General features: G+C 46.6%; 1 protein-coding gene across 13 annotated transcripts in view; it reads right to left on the bottom strand.

Annotated features, from left to right (window-relative positions):
- Positions 1-16,304, bottom strand: part of CAST (calpastatin) — a 103,452-nt gene that overhangs the window by 6,232 nt on the left and 80,916 nt on the right. For all 13 annotated transcript variants that reach the window (XM_074952883.1, XM_074952887.1, XM_074952880.1 and 10 more), the window contains 5 exons: positions 15,859-15,960; positions 13,330-13,431; positions 4,620-4,712; positions 3,671-3,724; positions 2,877-2,966 (listed from right to left, as the gene is read on the bottom strand). In XM_074952883.1, the coding sequence (XP_074808984.1) occupies positions 2,877-2,966; positions 3,671-3,724; positions 4,620-4,712; positions 13,330-13,431; positions 15,859-15,960 (441 nt within the window). The remainder of the gene's footprint in view (positions 1-2,876; positions 2,967-3,670; positions 3,725-4,619; positions 4,713-13,329; positions 13,432-15,858; positions 15,961-16,304) is intronic.

The raw sequence follows: 16,304 nt of genomic DNA, 5'->3' as shown, positions 1-16,304 counted from the left end.
TTTAGATGGCTTACTGAAGACGTACGGTTCATGTTGTGTGCGCATGCTGAGGAAGAAGGGGTTTTGGAAAGAAAGAAATAAGTTACTCTCATTTAGCTTTGTTGATTACTCAAGCAAAGAGTTCCTTTCTAGGATTAGGCTAACACTTGAATCAGATACAGTGTGAGAAAGGGTCAGGTTAAGGAAAGGGTTAAATGGGTCAGGGTACAGAGTCATAAAAATCAGTGCCAACAACTGCTAAGAGATCTGAGACAAGTCCAGAGAACAGCCCCAAATAACCACTCTTCTTGTCCTAGTGGAAAAAAATAAGTTTATTTGGAGGAGATGAACAGGATGCATTGTCAAGCAGTGAATGCGAACTAATAAATTAGTATTTACAGTTCAGGAATATATTTTATTTAATGTATTTAGCAATGGTTGAACTCATGTAACAAAGGGAATTTTGTTGTTTATTCTCCTATCAATGCTGGGGAGTCCTGAGAAAAGTCCTCCATCACTGGAAAGAGAGATGTAGTTAAACCTTGTCGCTGTCTCCATCCCGAAGCCAGGAGGTGACCAGGCAGCTTCCTATTGTTCTGCTTTAGTCAGCGGGCCTCTCTGGAAACAGAATCACCTCCCTTTTTGGGAACTGTATCCTGCAGTTTAATAGGGCATTTCTTACTGGCAGCATGGAACAAACAAGAAAATCACGTGACAAAATCACAGTAAATGTTTGAAATGGGACATTACTGGTATGTGTCTCTCAGTAATTGGGTGTTTTACGTCTTAACCTTGAGAAAACCAGATAACTCACAGGGGTCGCTTGTGAACTGGCTCCGTTTCCAAGGAGGCCAGTAGAAGTTGCTGTGCTGGACAGGAAAATTCATTTTTGGCTGCTGGGAGGCCAGGCTGAGTCCGGACTCTCAGGTGGTCAAAATCCCAACCATATTTGCCTCTTCCCAGTTGAGAGTCCCCATTCCTCTCCCACACTGTGCTCCTAAAGTGACACCCTCCACTGCTGCCAGTTCCCAATTTGGCCCCGAGGCTGGAAACAAGCAGGGGAAGTGGATCACATCAGGTGGCAAGGAGTGAGGCAGGGAAGAACTGGCATGGAGACAGTGCTGTGACTGTGGGAAGCCGGTGGAGAACGAAGGCTCTTCACCCACTCAGGTGATGCGATTTCTTCTGTCTGTGGGTGAGGGAGCTAGGGGTGGTTATTTATCAAGGGGAGGGAGAGGCAGCTAATCGGAGCAAAGAAATTGATATAGGTGTTGACTAAATGAAACCTAATTTAGCCAGCAGTGAGCAGTTCTAGAAAATCTAACAACACAGTTTGTGAAACTTAGCACTTAATATCCCCCAATCACCCCAGTGTGTTCTGGTCACGTCAAATGAGCTATTTAGAATGGATCCATTTTTCCAATGATACAAAAGGCCACGAGAGTGCTGTTTTGCTGGCTCAGCCCAAGTGGATTGAGGGGGACAGCAAGCATGAAGGAAGTTTGACATTCACAGTGCTTTTCTCCAATTCCAGATTTAGTCACATATCAGCTCCCTCATCTCCCTCTATATTCTCCAGAGCAGCAGCATCCATTCCCAAAGATTTATCTATGGCACCATCTCTATGCTGCTGACTCCCAAACGTACCTCCTTACCACCCGCCTTTCCCATTCTGCGCAGTCTCACATCTCCACCTGCATCTTTGACCTTTCCAAGTGAATGTCCTACCACAATCTCATACTCAATATGATGAAAAATGAACAGGTCAGTTTGTATCCCAAATCCTCTTCTTGCTTCTTCATCCCTGCTGTCAACTCCCTTATCCTCCCCAACAAATGGGCTGGCAATGTTGATGTTGTATTTGAATTCTCTCTCTCCCCTGCTCCCTCACACATCCAAGCTCTCTTCAGACTCTGTCAAGTCTGCCCTTCTATCAATACTTCTACAACACCTTCACTTTCCTCTTTGTTCCAACCTACACCTAAACCTTGGTCATTCTTGCAGTAATAAAGTCAAGATTTCTTCTCTCTGCCTCCCCGTTTCCTCTTGTCCCACCCCAGTCTATACAAATGCTGCTACTGAAATCCACCTTCCTCTCTCGTTGCTCTGAAAATTACTTCAATAGGATTTTTGTCTTCATAGAATAGAATCATAGAATATCAGGGCTGGAAGGAACCTCAGGAGGTCATCTAGTCCAACGCCTTGCTCAAAGCAGGGCCAATCCCCAATTTTTGCCCCAGATCCCTAAATGGCCCCCTCAAGGATTGAACTCACAACCCTGGGTTTAGCAGGCCAATGCTCAAACCACTGAGCTATCCCTCCCTCCTATCCTTCACTGTCAAGGCCACACCCAACTCCAGCCCTACTTATATATCTACTCTTATTTCCTCCTGATCTTCATCCAAGGAAGAAAACTGAAAAAACTGGGATCCCCTGGATAAGAACATAAGAATGCCCATACCCATGGTCTAGCCCAGTATCCTTTCATATGACAATGGCCAGTGCCAGATGCTTCAGAGGGAAGGAACAGCACAAGGCAATTATGAAGTGATTTATTCCCTGTCATCCAGTCCTAGCTTCTGGCAGTCAGAGGTTTAGGGATACCCAGAGCATGGGGTTGCAGCCCTGACAATCTTGGCTAATAGCCAATGATTTTATGAATTTATTGAGTTCTTTTTTGAACCCAGTTAATTCTCACACTTCTTCTAAAAGTATGTCAGACCAACAATGAAGCCTTGACATGTCCCTTTAAGTTACCCTCTCAAATGCTCTTATACGGGAGAGTGTAAGTCTAAACACAAATAGAGCCAAAACAAAGAAACGTAATGCAAACCTATGCCTGTGGGGGTCCTGCAAATATACTATTTTGCAAATCCTTTGGGAGAAAAATGTCCTACCTTTGAGTCTTGTGGTGTGGCAGGAGTTTTTGCACAATTATCAAAGTCCCCTGATAGAGCAGCAATAGCTGCAGAGTTATCTGTAGGCTTCTGCAATAGAAACTATCATCAGTCATAAAGCATGGAATGCAAAAGGAGTCACAGATTGGACTCTAAAATGATCAACTAAAGCAAAAAACCAACCAACCAAAAAAATCCTTAGCACTTATGCCCAATCCACAGAGCTGTTCAGACAGCATAGTTCTGTTCCCAGTGTAGATACAGCTCCTTGAAATCACACGGCTGAAATTTTTAAAAATTGACTCCCAAATCCATATTTAAGGACCTAACCCAGTTTCTTCATTTTCAAAAAATGCTACTATTTTGAAATCAATAAGAGCTATTAACGCTCAGCACTTTTTGAAAGTGAGGCTACTTATTTAGGTTCTTAAATACTCTTTTAAGAACTCATTTTTGAAAATCTTGGTCCCCATGTTCTTATTACAGGTGAAGCTGGTAGGTCTGCCTACTTTTGATTGCCAGACTGCACATGCAGCCTTAATACTGGCATTTCTGAACTTTTCAGTACTTGACTTTACAAACTTAACATTCTTTTAATGTAGTTTTGTATGTATAATATCTACATTATAAGAGTTGCCCATTTGAAAGTATTTACTCTCACTTAAATAAGCACAATATTTCTACATCTATTCAACAGCATTTTTGAGAATTTGCAATATACAGTGCTATTGAATCATTCGATTCAGAGCACAGTCAGGAAGGGGTCAGTGCAGAATAAACCTGTAATGACTTACCTTTGGTTCTTTGGGTTTCACATCCTCCTTTGCTGTTGACTTTACTGGTTTACCCTTAAAAAGCAGATGGATGAAATGGTTGCATTTATTATATAACCCTTAGTTTGAGCTGATGAATCAAACTGAAAGTAAAATAGGCTCTTACATTCTTCACTTGACAGTATTAGTTACTATTCACAGTAATTTTATTTATGATGTTTACTGTCCTATCTACTTCACAATCCATTTATTATACCTACACGGCCTCCTTATCAGATTCTTGTGATCTCATGTTTTTCCTTTGCTTTAATGTCCCCCTGAAGACTCTGCATCTCACCCTGTATCCTTCCAGTTGGAGAATTGGTTGGGACACACTTTGTCTGGCTCCAATTTGTTGAGCAAGATCATTCACTCCCTTGGCATGGCAGTGATTCAGTAAAATCAGTGACAGCTTCACAAGACTTTATTCTTCCAGGTTCCACAAAAACAGTATTTATGTAATGTTTTTCATCCACAGATCTTACAATACTTTACTAAGATGAGAAGGGAATAATAGTCACAGTGATTTTAAGGCCTAAGTTTTCAAGAGTGTCCACTAGTTTTGTTGCCTTGTTTTTGGGTGCTCAACTTGAGACACCTTGGGCCTGATTTTCAGCCAGGTGGATCCCAGTACTTCCTGGCTGCATTGATCACTGATGGCTGTTTGAAGTGGCTTAACCATTCTGATTTTGATCAATGTAAAAGGAACAGTCCATTTTCTTTGCATCAGACACATAATGGTTTGGGGATTTATTCTCCCATCTTCATTGTGGGGGATTTATATAGGTAATGCCAATAGATATGAGTCACTCATGTAACTCCAATGGTTGCTCACACAACTCTACTGATGGGAAAACTGACTTGTTGCACTGTGTTAAGATGACTGAATCTAAATTCAGAATGCAGCCACTGAGGTATTTGGTCTGTTTACCTGCTCATCTGAATCCAGAATATGCCTGTAATCAGGAGGGATTGTATCATCTCTGTCCCCAAGTTTTTCGTGGTGTTCAGATTTAGCACGTTCCTAAGAATATGAAACAAACAACACTTACTGATCTCCTCCATTGGAATGATGGGGTCTAGTAAGAGTAATCTGTAATTTATTGCTTCTGTAATTGCATATCATACAATAGGTGACCCAAACTAATAGATATGCTAGGATGACTTTATTAAACAGAGAATTTTTTGAGTGGGAGGTCTTATAAAAGTACTTTAGATAAATATTCTAGGAGAACAAACATTTTTATACACTAGAGTTGAGGCATCAGTGGAAACGTGTATATATTTGTTTAACCATGAACCCTACATTGTGGGTATAAAGCTTGAAAAATTGTTGCCTCTCAACAGATATACCATTTTAATATGTTAAAAATCCCAATATGACAACAGATACTATTTTCTTCAAATACATTTTCAGTTCTGCTTCTCAGCAAGATAACTCAACTGCTTACTAAGTGTTCAACACAGTATGCCACCACATTAGAACTCATCCACCTACTGCACTAGTTCAAACACAAGGTTAACATTCTTATAATGCCATTGCTTTGTGTTGCAGCTCCTCAGCCATGCTCAGAATGTATAAAAATGCAAGGTTCTTGTCAGCCAAATATCACAAATGTCAGTGGTCTGTCTCTTATTAGTTAGGAATAAGAATTAGCTGCCGCCAGAGATGGTTTTAAACATAAATATGATTAAAATGAAGATGATTAAGATCACTATTTCTGAATGCAATATGAAAGAGGGAAGCATTCATTCTGCAATCAAATCTGTATGCTTTTGTTTAGGCTGCTTTATGTGGTATTTGATTAGATATATGTATATTCTTCAGCACATATTAAAAAATAACTAGCCATTTACAGTCAAAAAAGGCAGTTACCTTTTTCCGTAACTGGTGTTCTTCGAGAGGTGTTGCTCATGTCCATTCAGCTTAGGTGTGTGCGTGTGTGTGTACTCGCCACATGCACCGGTGCCGGAAGTTTTTCCCCTCCACAGTATCTGTAAGGGACGGACTCTGGTGACCCCTGGAGTGGTGCGCACATGCCACAGTATAAGGGGAGCCACTGGCTCCACTTACCCTCTGTTCCTTCTTGCTGGAAACGCCAACAGCGGGGAAGGAGGGCAGGTTGTGGAATGGACATAAGCAACACGTCTCAAAAAAACACCATTTATGGAAAAGGTAACTGTATTTTCTTCTTCGAGTGCTTGCTCATGTCCATTTCAACGTAGGTGACTCCCAAGAGGTACCCCAGGAGGTGGGTAGGAGTTCACAGACGTGTAGATTGCAACATAGCTCCACTGAACCCAGCATCATCCTTGGCCTGCTGAGGGATGGCAAAGTGGGCTGTGAACGTGTGTACCAAGGACCACATCATGGCTCAACAGATGTCCTGGATTGGGAAATGTGCCAGGAAGGCCACCAAAGATGTCTGCGCTCTGGTCGAGTAGGTTCTGACGATCGACAGCAGAGGGACTCCCACTAACTCATAGCAGGTCCGAATGCAAGAGGTGATCCATTTAGAAATACAGATCCTATCAGCTCCAGAGATGAAAAGCTGAGTCGACTTACAGAAAGGCTTTGTCTGATCTAGGTAGAAAGCCAGGACCCTTCTTACGTCCAAAGCGTGAACATGCCTCTCTTCACTACTCTCCTGCGGCTTAGGGCAAAAGACCGGAAGGAAGATGTCCTGGCTCATGTGGAAAGTAGACACCACCTTGGGAAGGAAAGCTGGGTGGGGCCAGAGCTGGACCTTGTCCTTATAGAAGGCCATGTATGGTGATTCTGAGGTCAGGGCTCGCAGCTTGGAGACTCACCTTGCTGATGTCACCACCACCAGGAAAGCTACCTTCCATGATAGGTGAGACAGTGAGCACGAGGCCAAAGGCTCAAAAGGCAGACCCATGAGCCTGGACAGAACCAAGTTGAGATCCCACTGAGGGGCCGGGGATCGAACTTCAGGAAAAAGCCTTCGAGGCCTCTGAGGAACCTGACAGTCATGTCATGGGAGAACACAGTCTGCCCTTTGATTGGTGATGAAAGGCAGAAATGGCTACCAAATGCACCCTGATAGAGGAGTGCGCCAGTCCTTGGTTCCTCAAATGAAGCAGGTAGTCTAAGATCGACTACACTTCGAATGTGAAGGGGAGATGCCCTGTTTGGCCGCCCAGCAAGAGAATCTCATCTACTTTGCCAGTCGAGGGCTTTCTACTCTTGAGGAGGATCTTCTGGACCCCTTCCGAACAGGCCCATTCCTCAGTGTTCAGCCACGCAACATCCACGCCATGAGGTGGAGTGACGTGAGGTTGGGGTGCAAGAGTTGACCGTGATCCTATGACAGCAGATCTGGTCAGTTTGGCAGGGACCAGGGAGGGATCATTGACAAGCTTGATAGCATCCTGAACCAGTGCTGGCGAGGCCATGCCAAAGCGATTATGATAACCTGTGCCTTGTCCCTCTTGATTTTGGCTAGGACCTTACTGATGAGCGGAATCAGAGAGAATGCGTACATCAAGCTTCCTGTCCAGAGCAGGAGGAAGGCATTTGAGAGGGAGCCCTTGCCCAGACCCCATCTGGAGCAAAACCTGTGGCGCCTCCTGTTCTACCTGGTGGCAAACAAATCCACTTGGGGAGTTCCCCACCTCTGGAAGATCATGCCGGCTACCTCTGGGTGGAGCATCCACTCATGGTGAGAGGAGAAGTCCCTGCTTAGGTGATTTGCTAGCGTGTTCTTGGCACCCGGTAGGTGACTCTTCTAGATGGATTCTGTGGTCGATGCAGAAGTCCCAGAGACGGAGTGCTTCTTGGCAAAGGGCCGAGGATCGTGCGCCCACTTGTCTGTTGATGTAGAACATTGAGGCTGTGTTGTCCGTGAGGACTCTGACCACTCTGCCTGACAGGTGAGGGAGGAAGACTGCGCATGCTCTGCGCGCCGCCCTGAGCTCTTTGACGTTTATGTTTAGCATCGACTCCTCTGGAGACGACATACCTTGGGTCTGGAGGGTGCCGAGGTGCGCTCCCCATCCGTGGTTTCTGAAACCAACTTGACTTTGTGAGGAGTGCTGTTGATGGGGACTCCTTCCAGGACTTTTCCGGGGTCGGTCCACGATCGCAGTGAGGTAAGTACAGTAAAGACCTTTTCCAGGTGGTCCCTGGACTGGGAGCAGACCGCTTCCAGCCATAGCTGCAGGGGTCGCATCCAGAGCCTGGTGTGGCACACCACATATGCACACACTGCCATGTGACCTAATATGCGGAGGGAAACGTGGAGACTTCCGCAATGAGGTCCGCCAGTGCCCTGAATCTCTCCAGCAGCAGGAACGCCCTGGTGCAGGTCGAGTTGAGCACTGCTCCGATGGACTCTATCCTCTGTGCCGGAACTAATGTGGATTTTTTGTTGTTTACAAACAGGCTGAGGCAAAGGCAGGTGGCTAACAGCATCGTGACATGCCCTTTGGACCTGGAGCTGCCCTTGACTAGCCAGTCATTGAGGTATGGGTAGAGCTGGATACCCCCATGTCTCAGGTAAACAGCCACCACCACCATGTACTTGGTAAATACCTTCAGTGCTGTTGCTAGGCCAAATGGGTGGACCACAAACTGACAGTGGTTGGGACCTACCATAAACCGGAGGAAGCATCTGTGTACCTTGAAGATGGTGATGTGGAAGTATGCATCTTTCAGATTGAGGGCGGCGTACCAGTCTCCCAGATCCAAGGAGGGGATGATGGAGGCCGGGAGACCATGCAGAACTTCAGCTTCGCTAGGAAGCGGTTCAAGTTCCGCAGGTCCAGGATGGGCCATAGACTGCCCTTGGCCTTTGGGATTAAAAAGTAACAGGAATAGAACCCCTTGTTCCTGTACTCTGGAGGTACAGCATCCACCACACCTAGCTGCAGTAACCCCTGTACCTCCTGCACGAGGAGACTCTTGTGAGAAGGGTCCCTGAAGAGGGATGGGGAGGGGGCGTGGGATGGTGGGGTAGAAAGCAACTGCAGGGTGTAACCCCATGCCACCATATTGAGGACCCATAGGTCTGATGTTCTAGATGCCCACACAGGAAGGAAAGGAGAAAGATGGTGGGCAAAAATAGGGGAGGGAGGATCCTGGGAACAGTCCAGTAGGTTGCCGTTGGGCGTACCCTCAAAATGAGCACTTGCCCGCCTGCTTATTGCGGGTCAAGCTCGACTGAGAAGCCTGCGAAGGCTGTTGGCTAGGACGCTGCTTATAGCCTCTGGATTTCTTATGGGGAGGCTCCTGGTGAGGGTGGCTCCCCTGGCCCTGAGCCTGCTGCAGCTTATACTGCTTGCGGGCAGGGCTAGGAACATACAGGCCCAGTGTTTTAAGGATTGTGCGGGAGACCTTTAGGCTGTAGAGCTTATTGTCCATCTATTCCACAAACAGGGTTTGCCCATCGAAGAGAAGGTCTTGCATCGACTGCTGAGCCTCTGTGGACAAGCCAGAGAGGAGCAGCCAGGATGTTCAGCGCATGGTGACGGCTGAGGCCATGGTTCAGCCGGCAGTGTCCGCCACATCCAACGATGCCTGGAGTGTCGCCCTGGCCACAGTCATGCCCTCCTCCAAGGAGCTCCTTCTTAGAAGCCTTAGGAAGAGAGCCCTCAAACTTGGCCATGGCATGCCACATGTTAAAATCATAGCGTCCCAGGAGGGCTTGATGGTTGACCACCCTTGACTGGAGACTAGAAGATGAATAAACCTTATGCCCAAACTAGTCTAGTCTCTTTCAGTCTTTGTTCCTAGGGGTAGCCCCAAGTTGACCTTGTTGCTCCCTGTGGTTAACAGCTTCTACCACTAGGGAGCTGGGAGCAGGGTGGATGTACAGGTACTCGTGGCCTTTGGATGGCACAAAGTACTTGCACTCAGCCCTCTTGGAGATGGGTGGCAGGGAGGAGGGATTAATGACCACAGGGCATTAATGAACTTAGAGACCCCAGCATGAAGGGGCAGCGCCACCCTGGTCGGTGCTGTGGAGCAGAGCACATCAAAGAGAGAGTCCAAAAGGTGCCTCTAGCTCCTCTGCCTGAAGACCCAGGTTGGCAGCAACCCTCTTCAGTAGTTCTTGGTGCACTTTAGCGTCATCCGGAGAAACCGGGGAGGGGGGAGTCTCGTTATAGACTTGTCTGGTGATGACGAGGAAGATGCTGGTACTGTAGGGTCCTCCACAACCATTGGTGGTCCAGTGGCTTGTTCCCTCTTTGACCTGCGGGGTCCTCGCACCCGAGGCTGGTCTCTGACACTCCAGAAACTGAGCGGGCAGCCTAGGAAGGCTGGGTGAACCCCCATGGGTTCCAGGGGTACTATGGCACTAGCCACTGTGCCTGACGCCGTGGGGCCAGTTTCAGTGCCGACAGCATACCCGGTACTGGAGCTTGACCCACCGTCAGGGAACCTCGCTCTGAACTGAGGCTGGATCCTGAGCAGTCACTCCCAGGTGACCAGGACGGAGCAAACCGGTAGCTCTGTCCCAACCGGTGCCGGTCATTCCGCCTAGAGTCCGCTCTGGAACGGGGTCTTAGGACGCTCAACGGATCCATGACGGCTTGGAGCCAGTGATCTATGTCTTGCACCTGATGAGCGGTACCGGAATGAGGAGCGGGACCAGGAGTCGGAACGGGCCTGATGCTGGGAAGCGCCCACACGCAGCGATGCCCTCCCAGGGGATTGCTGACAGTCTGAGGAATAACAACGTCGATCCCTCGACGGGTCCATGGAGAGGTACCGCGGTCTCGGAAATACTGGGTGCCGGGACCAGAACTCCTGCCGGGGGGGTGCATGCCTCCAAAGGTCTGCGCCCGGTGGCCGGTGAGCTGCACCTAGAGCCTCTCTGCCAGTGCCCAAATGGGGCTGCGCTGCATCTGCCTATCTCGGACAGATGCGTGGTGGCTACAGGAGGGCAAGCGCTGGCAGGACGTCCCCTGCAACGGTGCCACTGAGGTGGGGACCAAAGCAGTCTGAACGCAGGTTTACCCTGTGACTGGGGAACTGCAGGAGCCGTGTAGGCGGCACTGGGAGGGACATGATCCCTTGTGCCACCTGCAGGGCCTCTGCCGTGGACAGCATCCGGAGCTGACGGAGGCCTCTGCTGCTATCCAGGGTAGCTGGCGGGGAGCAGGTTGGGCTACATCACTCCACAGGAGTGTGGGTCCGAGATCCTGACATTGGTGATGAGTTGCCCGTCATGGGACCTTGCTCACATCCAGTTTTATCCTTTCCCTTGCAGGAGGTTGGAGACCGGCCTTGCCCCACCTTCTCCAGCTTCTTGGTCGGAACCACGGATGGGGACCAGTGCCAGCCAGTGGAGGGTCCCCAGGAGGCCGGGGTGAGGGCCAACTCCACAAGGAGTGCTCTTAAATGAATATAGCGCTCCTTCTTAGTCCTTGGCTTGAAGGACTTGCAAATTTTGCACTTCTCACTAATGTGCCCTTGGTCCAAGCAACACAGACAACTGCTGTGTGAATCACTAACAGGCATGGGACTCTTGCAGTGACTGCAGGGCTTAAAGCCTGGGGACCAGGGCATGCCCCATCCGAGGCAAAGTCCCATTCGGGGCCTATGAAGTCTCGAACTATAGCTAAGCGATTTATAAACACTAACAGAAAATTATATGCACTACAATACAAGAGATAACTAGTTTGTACGAACGAGCAGCAACAGCACTAGCTGAAGCAGCAACAGTTCCAGCATTGTCACTAAGGGTGGGGGGCACCAGCGGTGCCCTGTATACTGCAGCACGTGTGCGCCACCGGAGTTGATCCCCTATAGATACTGCTGGGGGAAAAAGCTTCTGGCACCGGTGCATGTGGTGAACACACACACCCCTAAGCTGAATGGACATGAGCAAGCACTCGAAGAAGAATTTAGAGAATTCTCTTTTTTACTGGAAAACAAAGCATCCTAATTTGTTATAAACATTTTCTGTGTTTAAAAAAAAACAAACAAACAAAAAAAAAGGTATAGCAGTTAACATGTGTGTACTGTACTGTGATGCAGAGATACCAAGTTTTGGGCTTGATGATTAACACATGCAAATTATCTCCAGCCCAGGGCTCATGCTGTCACTTGCCAACATTAAAAATATAATTAATCTATTACATCAGTTCTTAGTTTGTTGGACACCCTTTGGGGCAATTTATTGCAGGATATTTAATATCACTGTATACAGTACTTTCTTTACAAAATTATTTAAAAATTAGAGACCAAATTCTGAACTTATTTTTAACCTGTACAATCTTACTGGTGTCAATGGCATTCCAGTGAGTGTATAATTTGGTCTTGTCTAATGTGTCAAAAACACTAATTGTTTTGAGCTGCTAAGAGGAAAAGCTAAGACTTTAAGCCAGGGCTCCTTCAAAATGTTGACATTCTGAATTAAAGGCTACAGGAGGTAGAGAACAGAACTGAAGATACCAGAGAGGAACTGATTAACATACAACCTAATTGGCCAAGAATATCAGGAACTGCAACATCCTGAAAAATCTGGGAGTTTAGGCTGATAGCTGCAGAGCAGCAGTTTTCAAACTTTTTGAGCTGAGCCCCCGCTTTGAGTTGCATCACCCCAAACCAGACAAAAAGAGGTGAGTTAGGGGGTGAAAGGGGCACTCCCTCCCCAAGTCCCGCTGAGCTGAAGCCCAAGCCATCTGGTGTCACCACTAACTCCCCTGAGTGTTCCTGTGCACCCCACTATGGGCGTGCGCCCCACTAGGGGGGCATGCCCCACAGTTTTAAAACCTCTGCTGTAGAGTGTGCAAACATATGGACAAAGTCAGTTTGGCAACTTCTTAGGCTGCTAAAGGTTATAAACTTTGCAGCAAAAAATAAAATAAAAAAAAACTGTACCATGGGCCTACTTCTTCCCCAGTGAAATCAATGGCAAATCTTTCATTGACTTCAGTGTTTCAGGTTTGGGCCTTTAATCCCTGCAGTTGGGAGCAGAATTTTGCATTATTTTCTATATAACCTTTAGCCAACCAAAGAAATGGCAGGAAGAGCACTGAAGAATACAACACTCTATATCTAAAGAGTTGGTACAATGTAAAGTCTCGACAAGTGTATGTGCGGGTAGGCTTGAGCACACACATATGAAAAGAAACCCCAGTAGAACATTAATTTCAAGATTATTATTAACACTCTATTAGTTTACTCTGTGATGTGTAATGTGATAAAACTCAATTTAACAACAGGTGATCTAAGTCACTTAAGAAATGAAGATTAGAGAAGAATCTGAAATTTAATCACAGAAATGATTGCACAGGTACTGGGATTAAAAACTTTTGATTTTCTTCTACAACATACTTCAGTTTCTAATTGTTTTCAATTGTCTGGGATGGCATCAAGTAATTATGTATTCATCACAGAATTTAAAAAGAATCTGAACATGACTACCCTGGTATTTAAATCTTTTAGATTGACAATATGAAATGAACTGGTTAATTAAGCATGTAACTTCTTCAATAAAAACTGCATAAATTAAGCATAGCATACAGGCATGCTTTATCTTCACTAAAATTATTCTTGTGCTTGAAAATGATGTACCATGTTCTCTTCTATGTAAAATAAATACATTAAAAATAGACAAGGCAGATGTACCACCAAAAAGAAATGGAACAAGTTGAGAATATTTTACTACCTTTACTTTATCCACAACTGGTTTGTTTTCATCAGGATCAGGTTCTCTTTGTCCCAGTGAAGCAGACAGAAGGTCTAGGGCATTGTCTTGCTCTTTACCACCCTAGCAAAAATGTAAATATATTCAAGAAAACATATGTCACAAAAAAAAAAAAACCTTCATTTAAACAAGGTATAATAAACACTAACTAACTTCATCCAACACAAAGTCTACTCTGCCTTTGAAATACCATAAATAAAATTAATTGCAATGTGACAACAATTGGAAAATTATTGGCTGTTCAGAGTGAAGGGAAAAGATCACTTAGAATAGGCAAGTGGAGTAGAGATTTCTTTGGCATTCTTCTGCTACAAGCAAACCAATTCTAATTTAGGAAAACGTCTACACTAGAAACAGTTTTAAAATGGATCATCTTAACAAACGTGCTACCTCATTCTGCCAATGGTACGACTACACAGCAATAAAAAACCTGCAGCACCGAGTCTCAGGCTCAGGCTGCGGGGCTAAAGTTGTAGTGCAGTGTAGGTATTCAGGTCACAAGGAGTGGGGGAGGGAGGGTTTCAGAGCTCTGGCTGGAGCCCAACCCCAAACGTTTACACTGCATTTTTCAGCCCAAGACCTACGAGCCCAAGTCAGGGGACCCAGGCCATCCACATTTGTGCTCCAGGTCTTTTACTGCTGTGTAGTCGTACCATTGGCAGAATGAGGTAGTAAATGTTTGTTAAGATGATCCATTTTAAAACTGTTTCTAGTGTAGATGTTTTCCTACATTGGAATTGGTTTGCTTGTAGCAGAAGAATGCCAAAAGCAGGGCTGGCTCCAGGATTTTGGCCACCTCAAGCAAAAACATTTTTGGCCACCCACGCTTTTTTTTTTTGGTGCCCCCTCGCCCCGCCCCTTCCCAACCCCTTCCCCAAATCCCCAGCCCCACCTCCTCCCCTAGGCGTGCCGCATTCCCCCCTCCCCCTTGCTTCCTGGGGCTGCCCCCACCCCGCAACCCCTCGCCTTAGCTCACCTCCGCTCCGCCTGCTCCCCTGAACGTGCCGCTGCTCCGCTTCTCCCCCCTCCCTCTCAGGCGAGGGAGAAGCAGCGAGTTCAGGGGAGCAGGCGGAGCGGAGGTGAGCGAGGGTGTGGGGGGGGAGCGCAGGAAGTAACGGGGGGGGGGGGTGGAGGAACCACTCCCCACCCCAGCTCACCTCCGCTCCACCACCACCGCTTCCCCCGAGTGCGCCGCCACTTGGCTTCTCCTCCCTCCCTCCCAGGCTTGCCACGTGAAACCTGGGGGGGGGGGGGGGAGAAGCGGAGTGGCGGTGGCGCGCTCAGGGGAGCATGTGGAGGGGAGGCGAGCTGGAGCAGCGGGGGCACATTTCTAGGGGCGGCATTCCGGAGCTGGCCATGCCGCCCCTAGAAATGTGCCACCCCAAGCACCTGCTTGTTTTGCTGGTGCCTAGAGCCGGCCCTGGCCAAAAGGTAGCTGCTAAGCAAGTGCCAGCTGCATAAGTTAAAATTCCCTGGCTGTATAATGTTTCCATTAACATTTGAAAGGTTTTTTCCTTCCAGAAAGCGCTGTCTTTTGCTTATACACTTAGGTTTTACCTACTGAAAACTTTAGCTTCTCCAGTTAAATTTCTTAACAAAATGCGAGCCACAGCAGTTTCTCCAATGAACAGAAGTGGGAGCTTTCACTGCACCAGCCAAGGAAGGAGTTGGGGATATGTAAGAGCACTGGCTTTCCTTGGCTAAGGTAAGCCAAGCAGCACTCTTCCCCATTAACCCTTACTTTTCCTGCTGTTCCTGTAGAAGTGCTTGGTCACGATGACACTATAGTATTCTACTTTTACTTGCATTTTTTGCCTCAACCCGGCCTGCAGAGGTCTCACAAAAATCACAGAACCACATGGTCCTGCGAAGGTACACCATGGGGATCTAGCCTGTATTTTTATTTAGCTGACCAAACACAGGATTAAATTCTGGCAGACATAAGAGGGGAAAAAAGTGTAACAGGCCTCAAAATTGCACACATACACACTGCAAAAAACTAACATGAATGTATGCTCCTATTCTGGCCAAGACCAGTCCCCCTCACAGATCAATTATAAAAATCTATTCCAACTCAGAGCTGAAAGGGGGCTATTCATACAGACTGTTGCTGGGTCTTGCATGAACGTGTCCACATACAAAAATCACAACCCACAACTCCTAGGCCACATCTTGTTATGCCTTCCATGTTTCTGGAGGAACCAGAAAAGGGATGGACAACTTACAGCCTTCATTCCTGGTGCTAGCCAGGGGGTTTCTGGAATGGGAATATATGTAACATAAGCAAAAATCTGGGCCAGAGTGCAAAATGCAGAAGCCTAGAATTCTTTTCCAGAGAAAAATCTTCTTAATAGCCAGTTTCAATAGTAAAGGATTCAACTTTACAAGCAGCTCCACCATTAAGAACTACTCTAAAGAGATCTCCTGTTTTTTCCTCTAACAGGTTTTAGTATTATCATCATCATCATCATCATCAACAATGCATCTTACTGGGGTAGCAGCTGGAGGAGCTGCTGAGTGCACTGCAGAAGCTGTAGTGGAGGCGACAACTTCTTCAGAGGCAGCTGGAGAAGATTTAACAGCTGTGGATTTCTAAAATAAAAAACATTGTTACCAGTGTATATAATACTATGAACATAAATAAGAAATCCCCAGTTTATGGGATGCACAACTGTTTTATTTTCATCCTGTACAGTGCTCATCTGGGATTTGATTCTTCTAACATACTGTATCTATTTCAAACTAATTTAATCCCCAGCCCCCACCCACATTAGAGGGTATAACAGTTCTCGAGAAGTCATTTAAACTTGTTTTTTCTACATTCCATACCTCAGAGATTTCAATGGGTCTAGGACTTCATCCCATGTGTCTAAATCCCCTAGATTGCTTTGAAAAGTCTCAATGATTGCGTGTTACCTATGCAATCAACTGTTAAA

The sequence above is a fragment of the Natator depressus genome, chromosome 5, assembly GCF_965152275.1.
Source record: "Natator depressus isolate rNatDep1 chromosome 5, rNatDep2.hap1, whole genome shotgun sequence".
NCBI classification, from domain to species: Eukaryota; Metazoa; Chordata; order Testudines; family Cheloniidae; genus Natator; species Natator depressus.
This window is presented reverse-complemented; position numbering and strand designations above follow the sequence as displayed.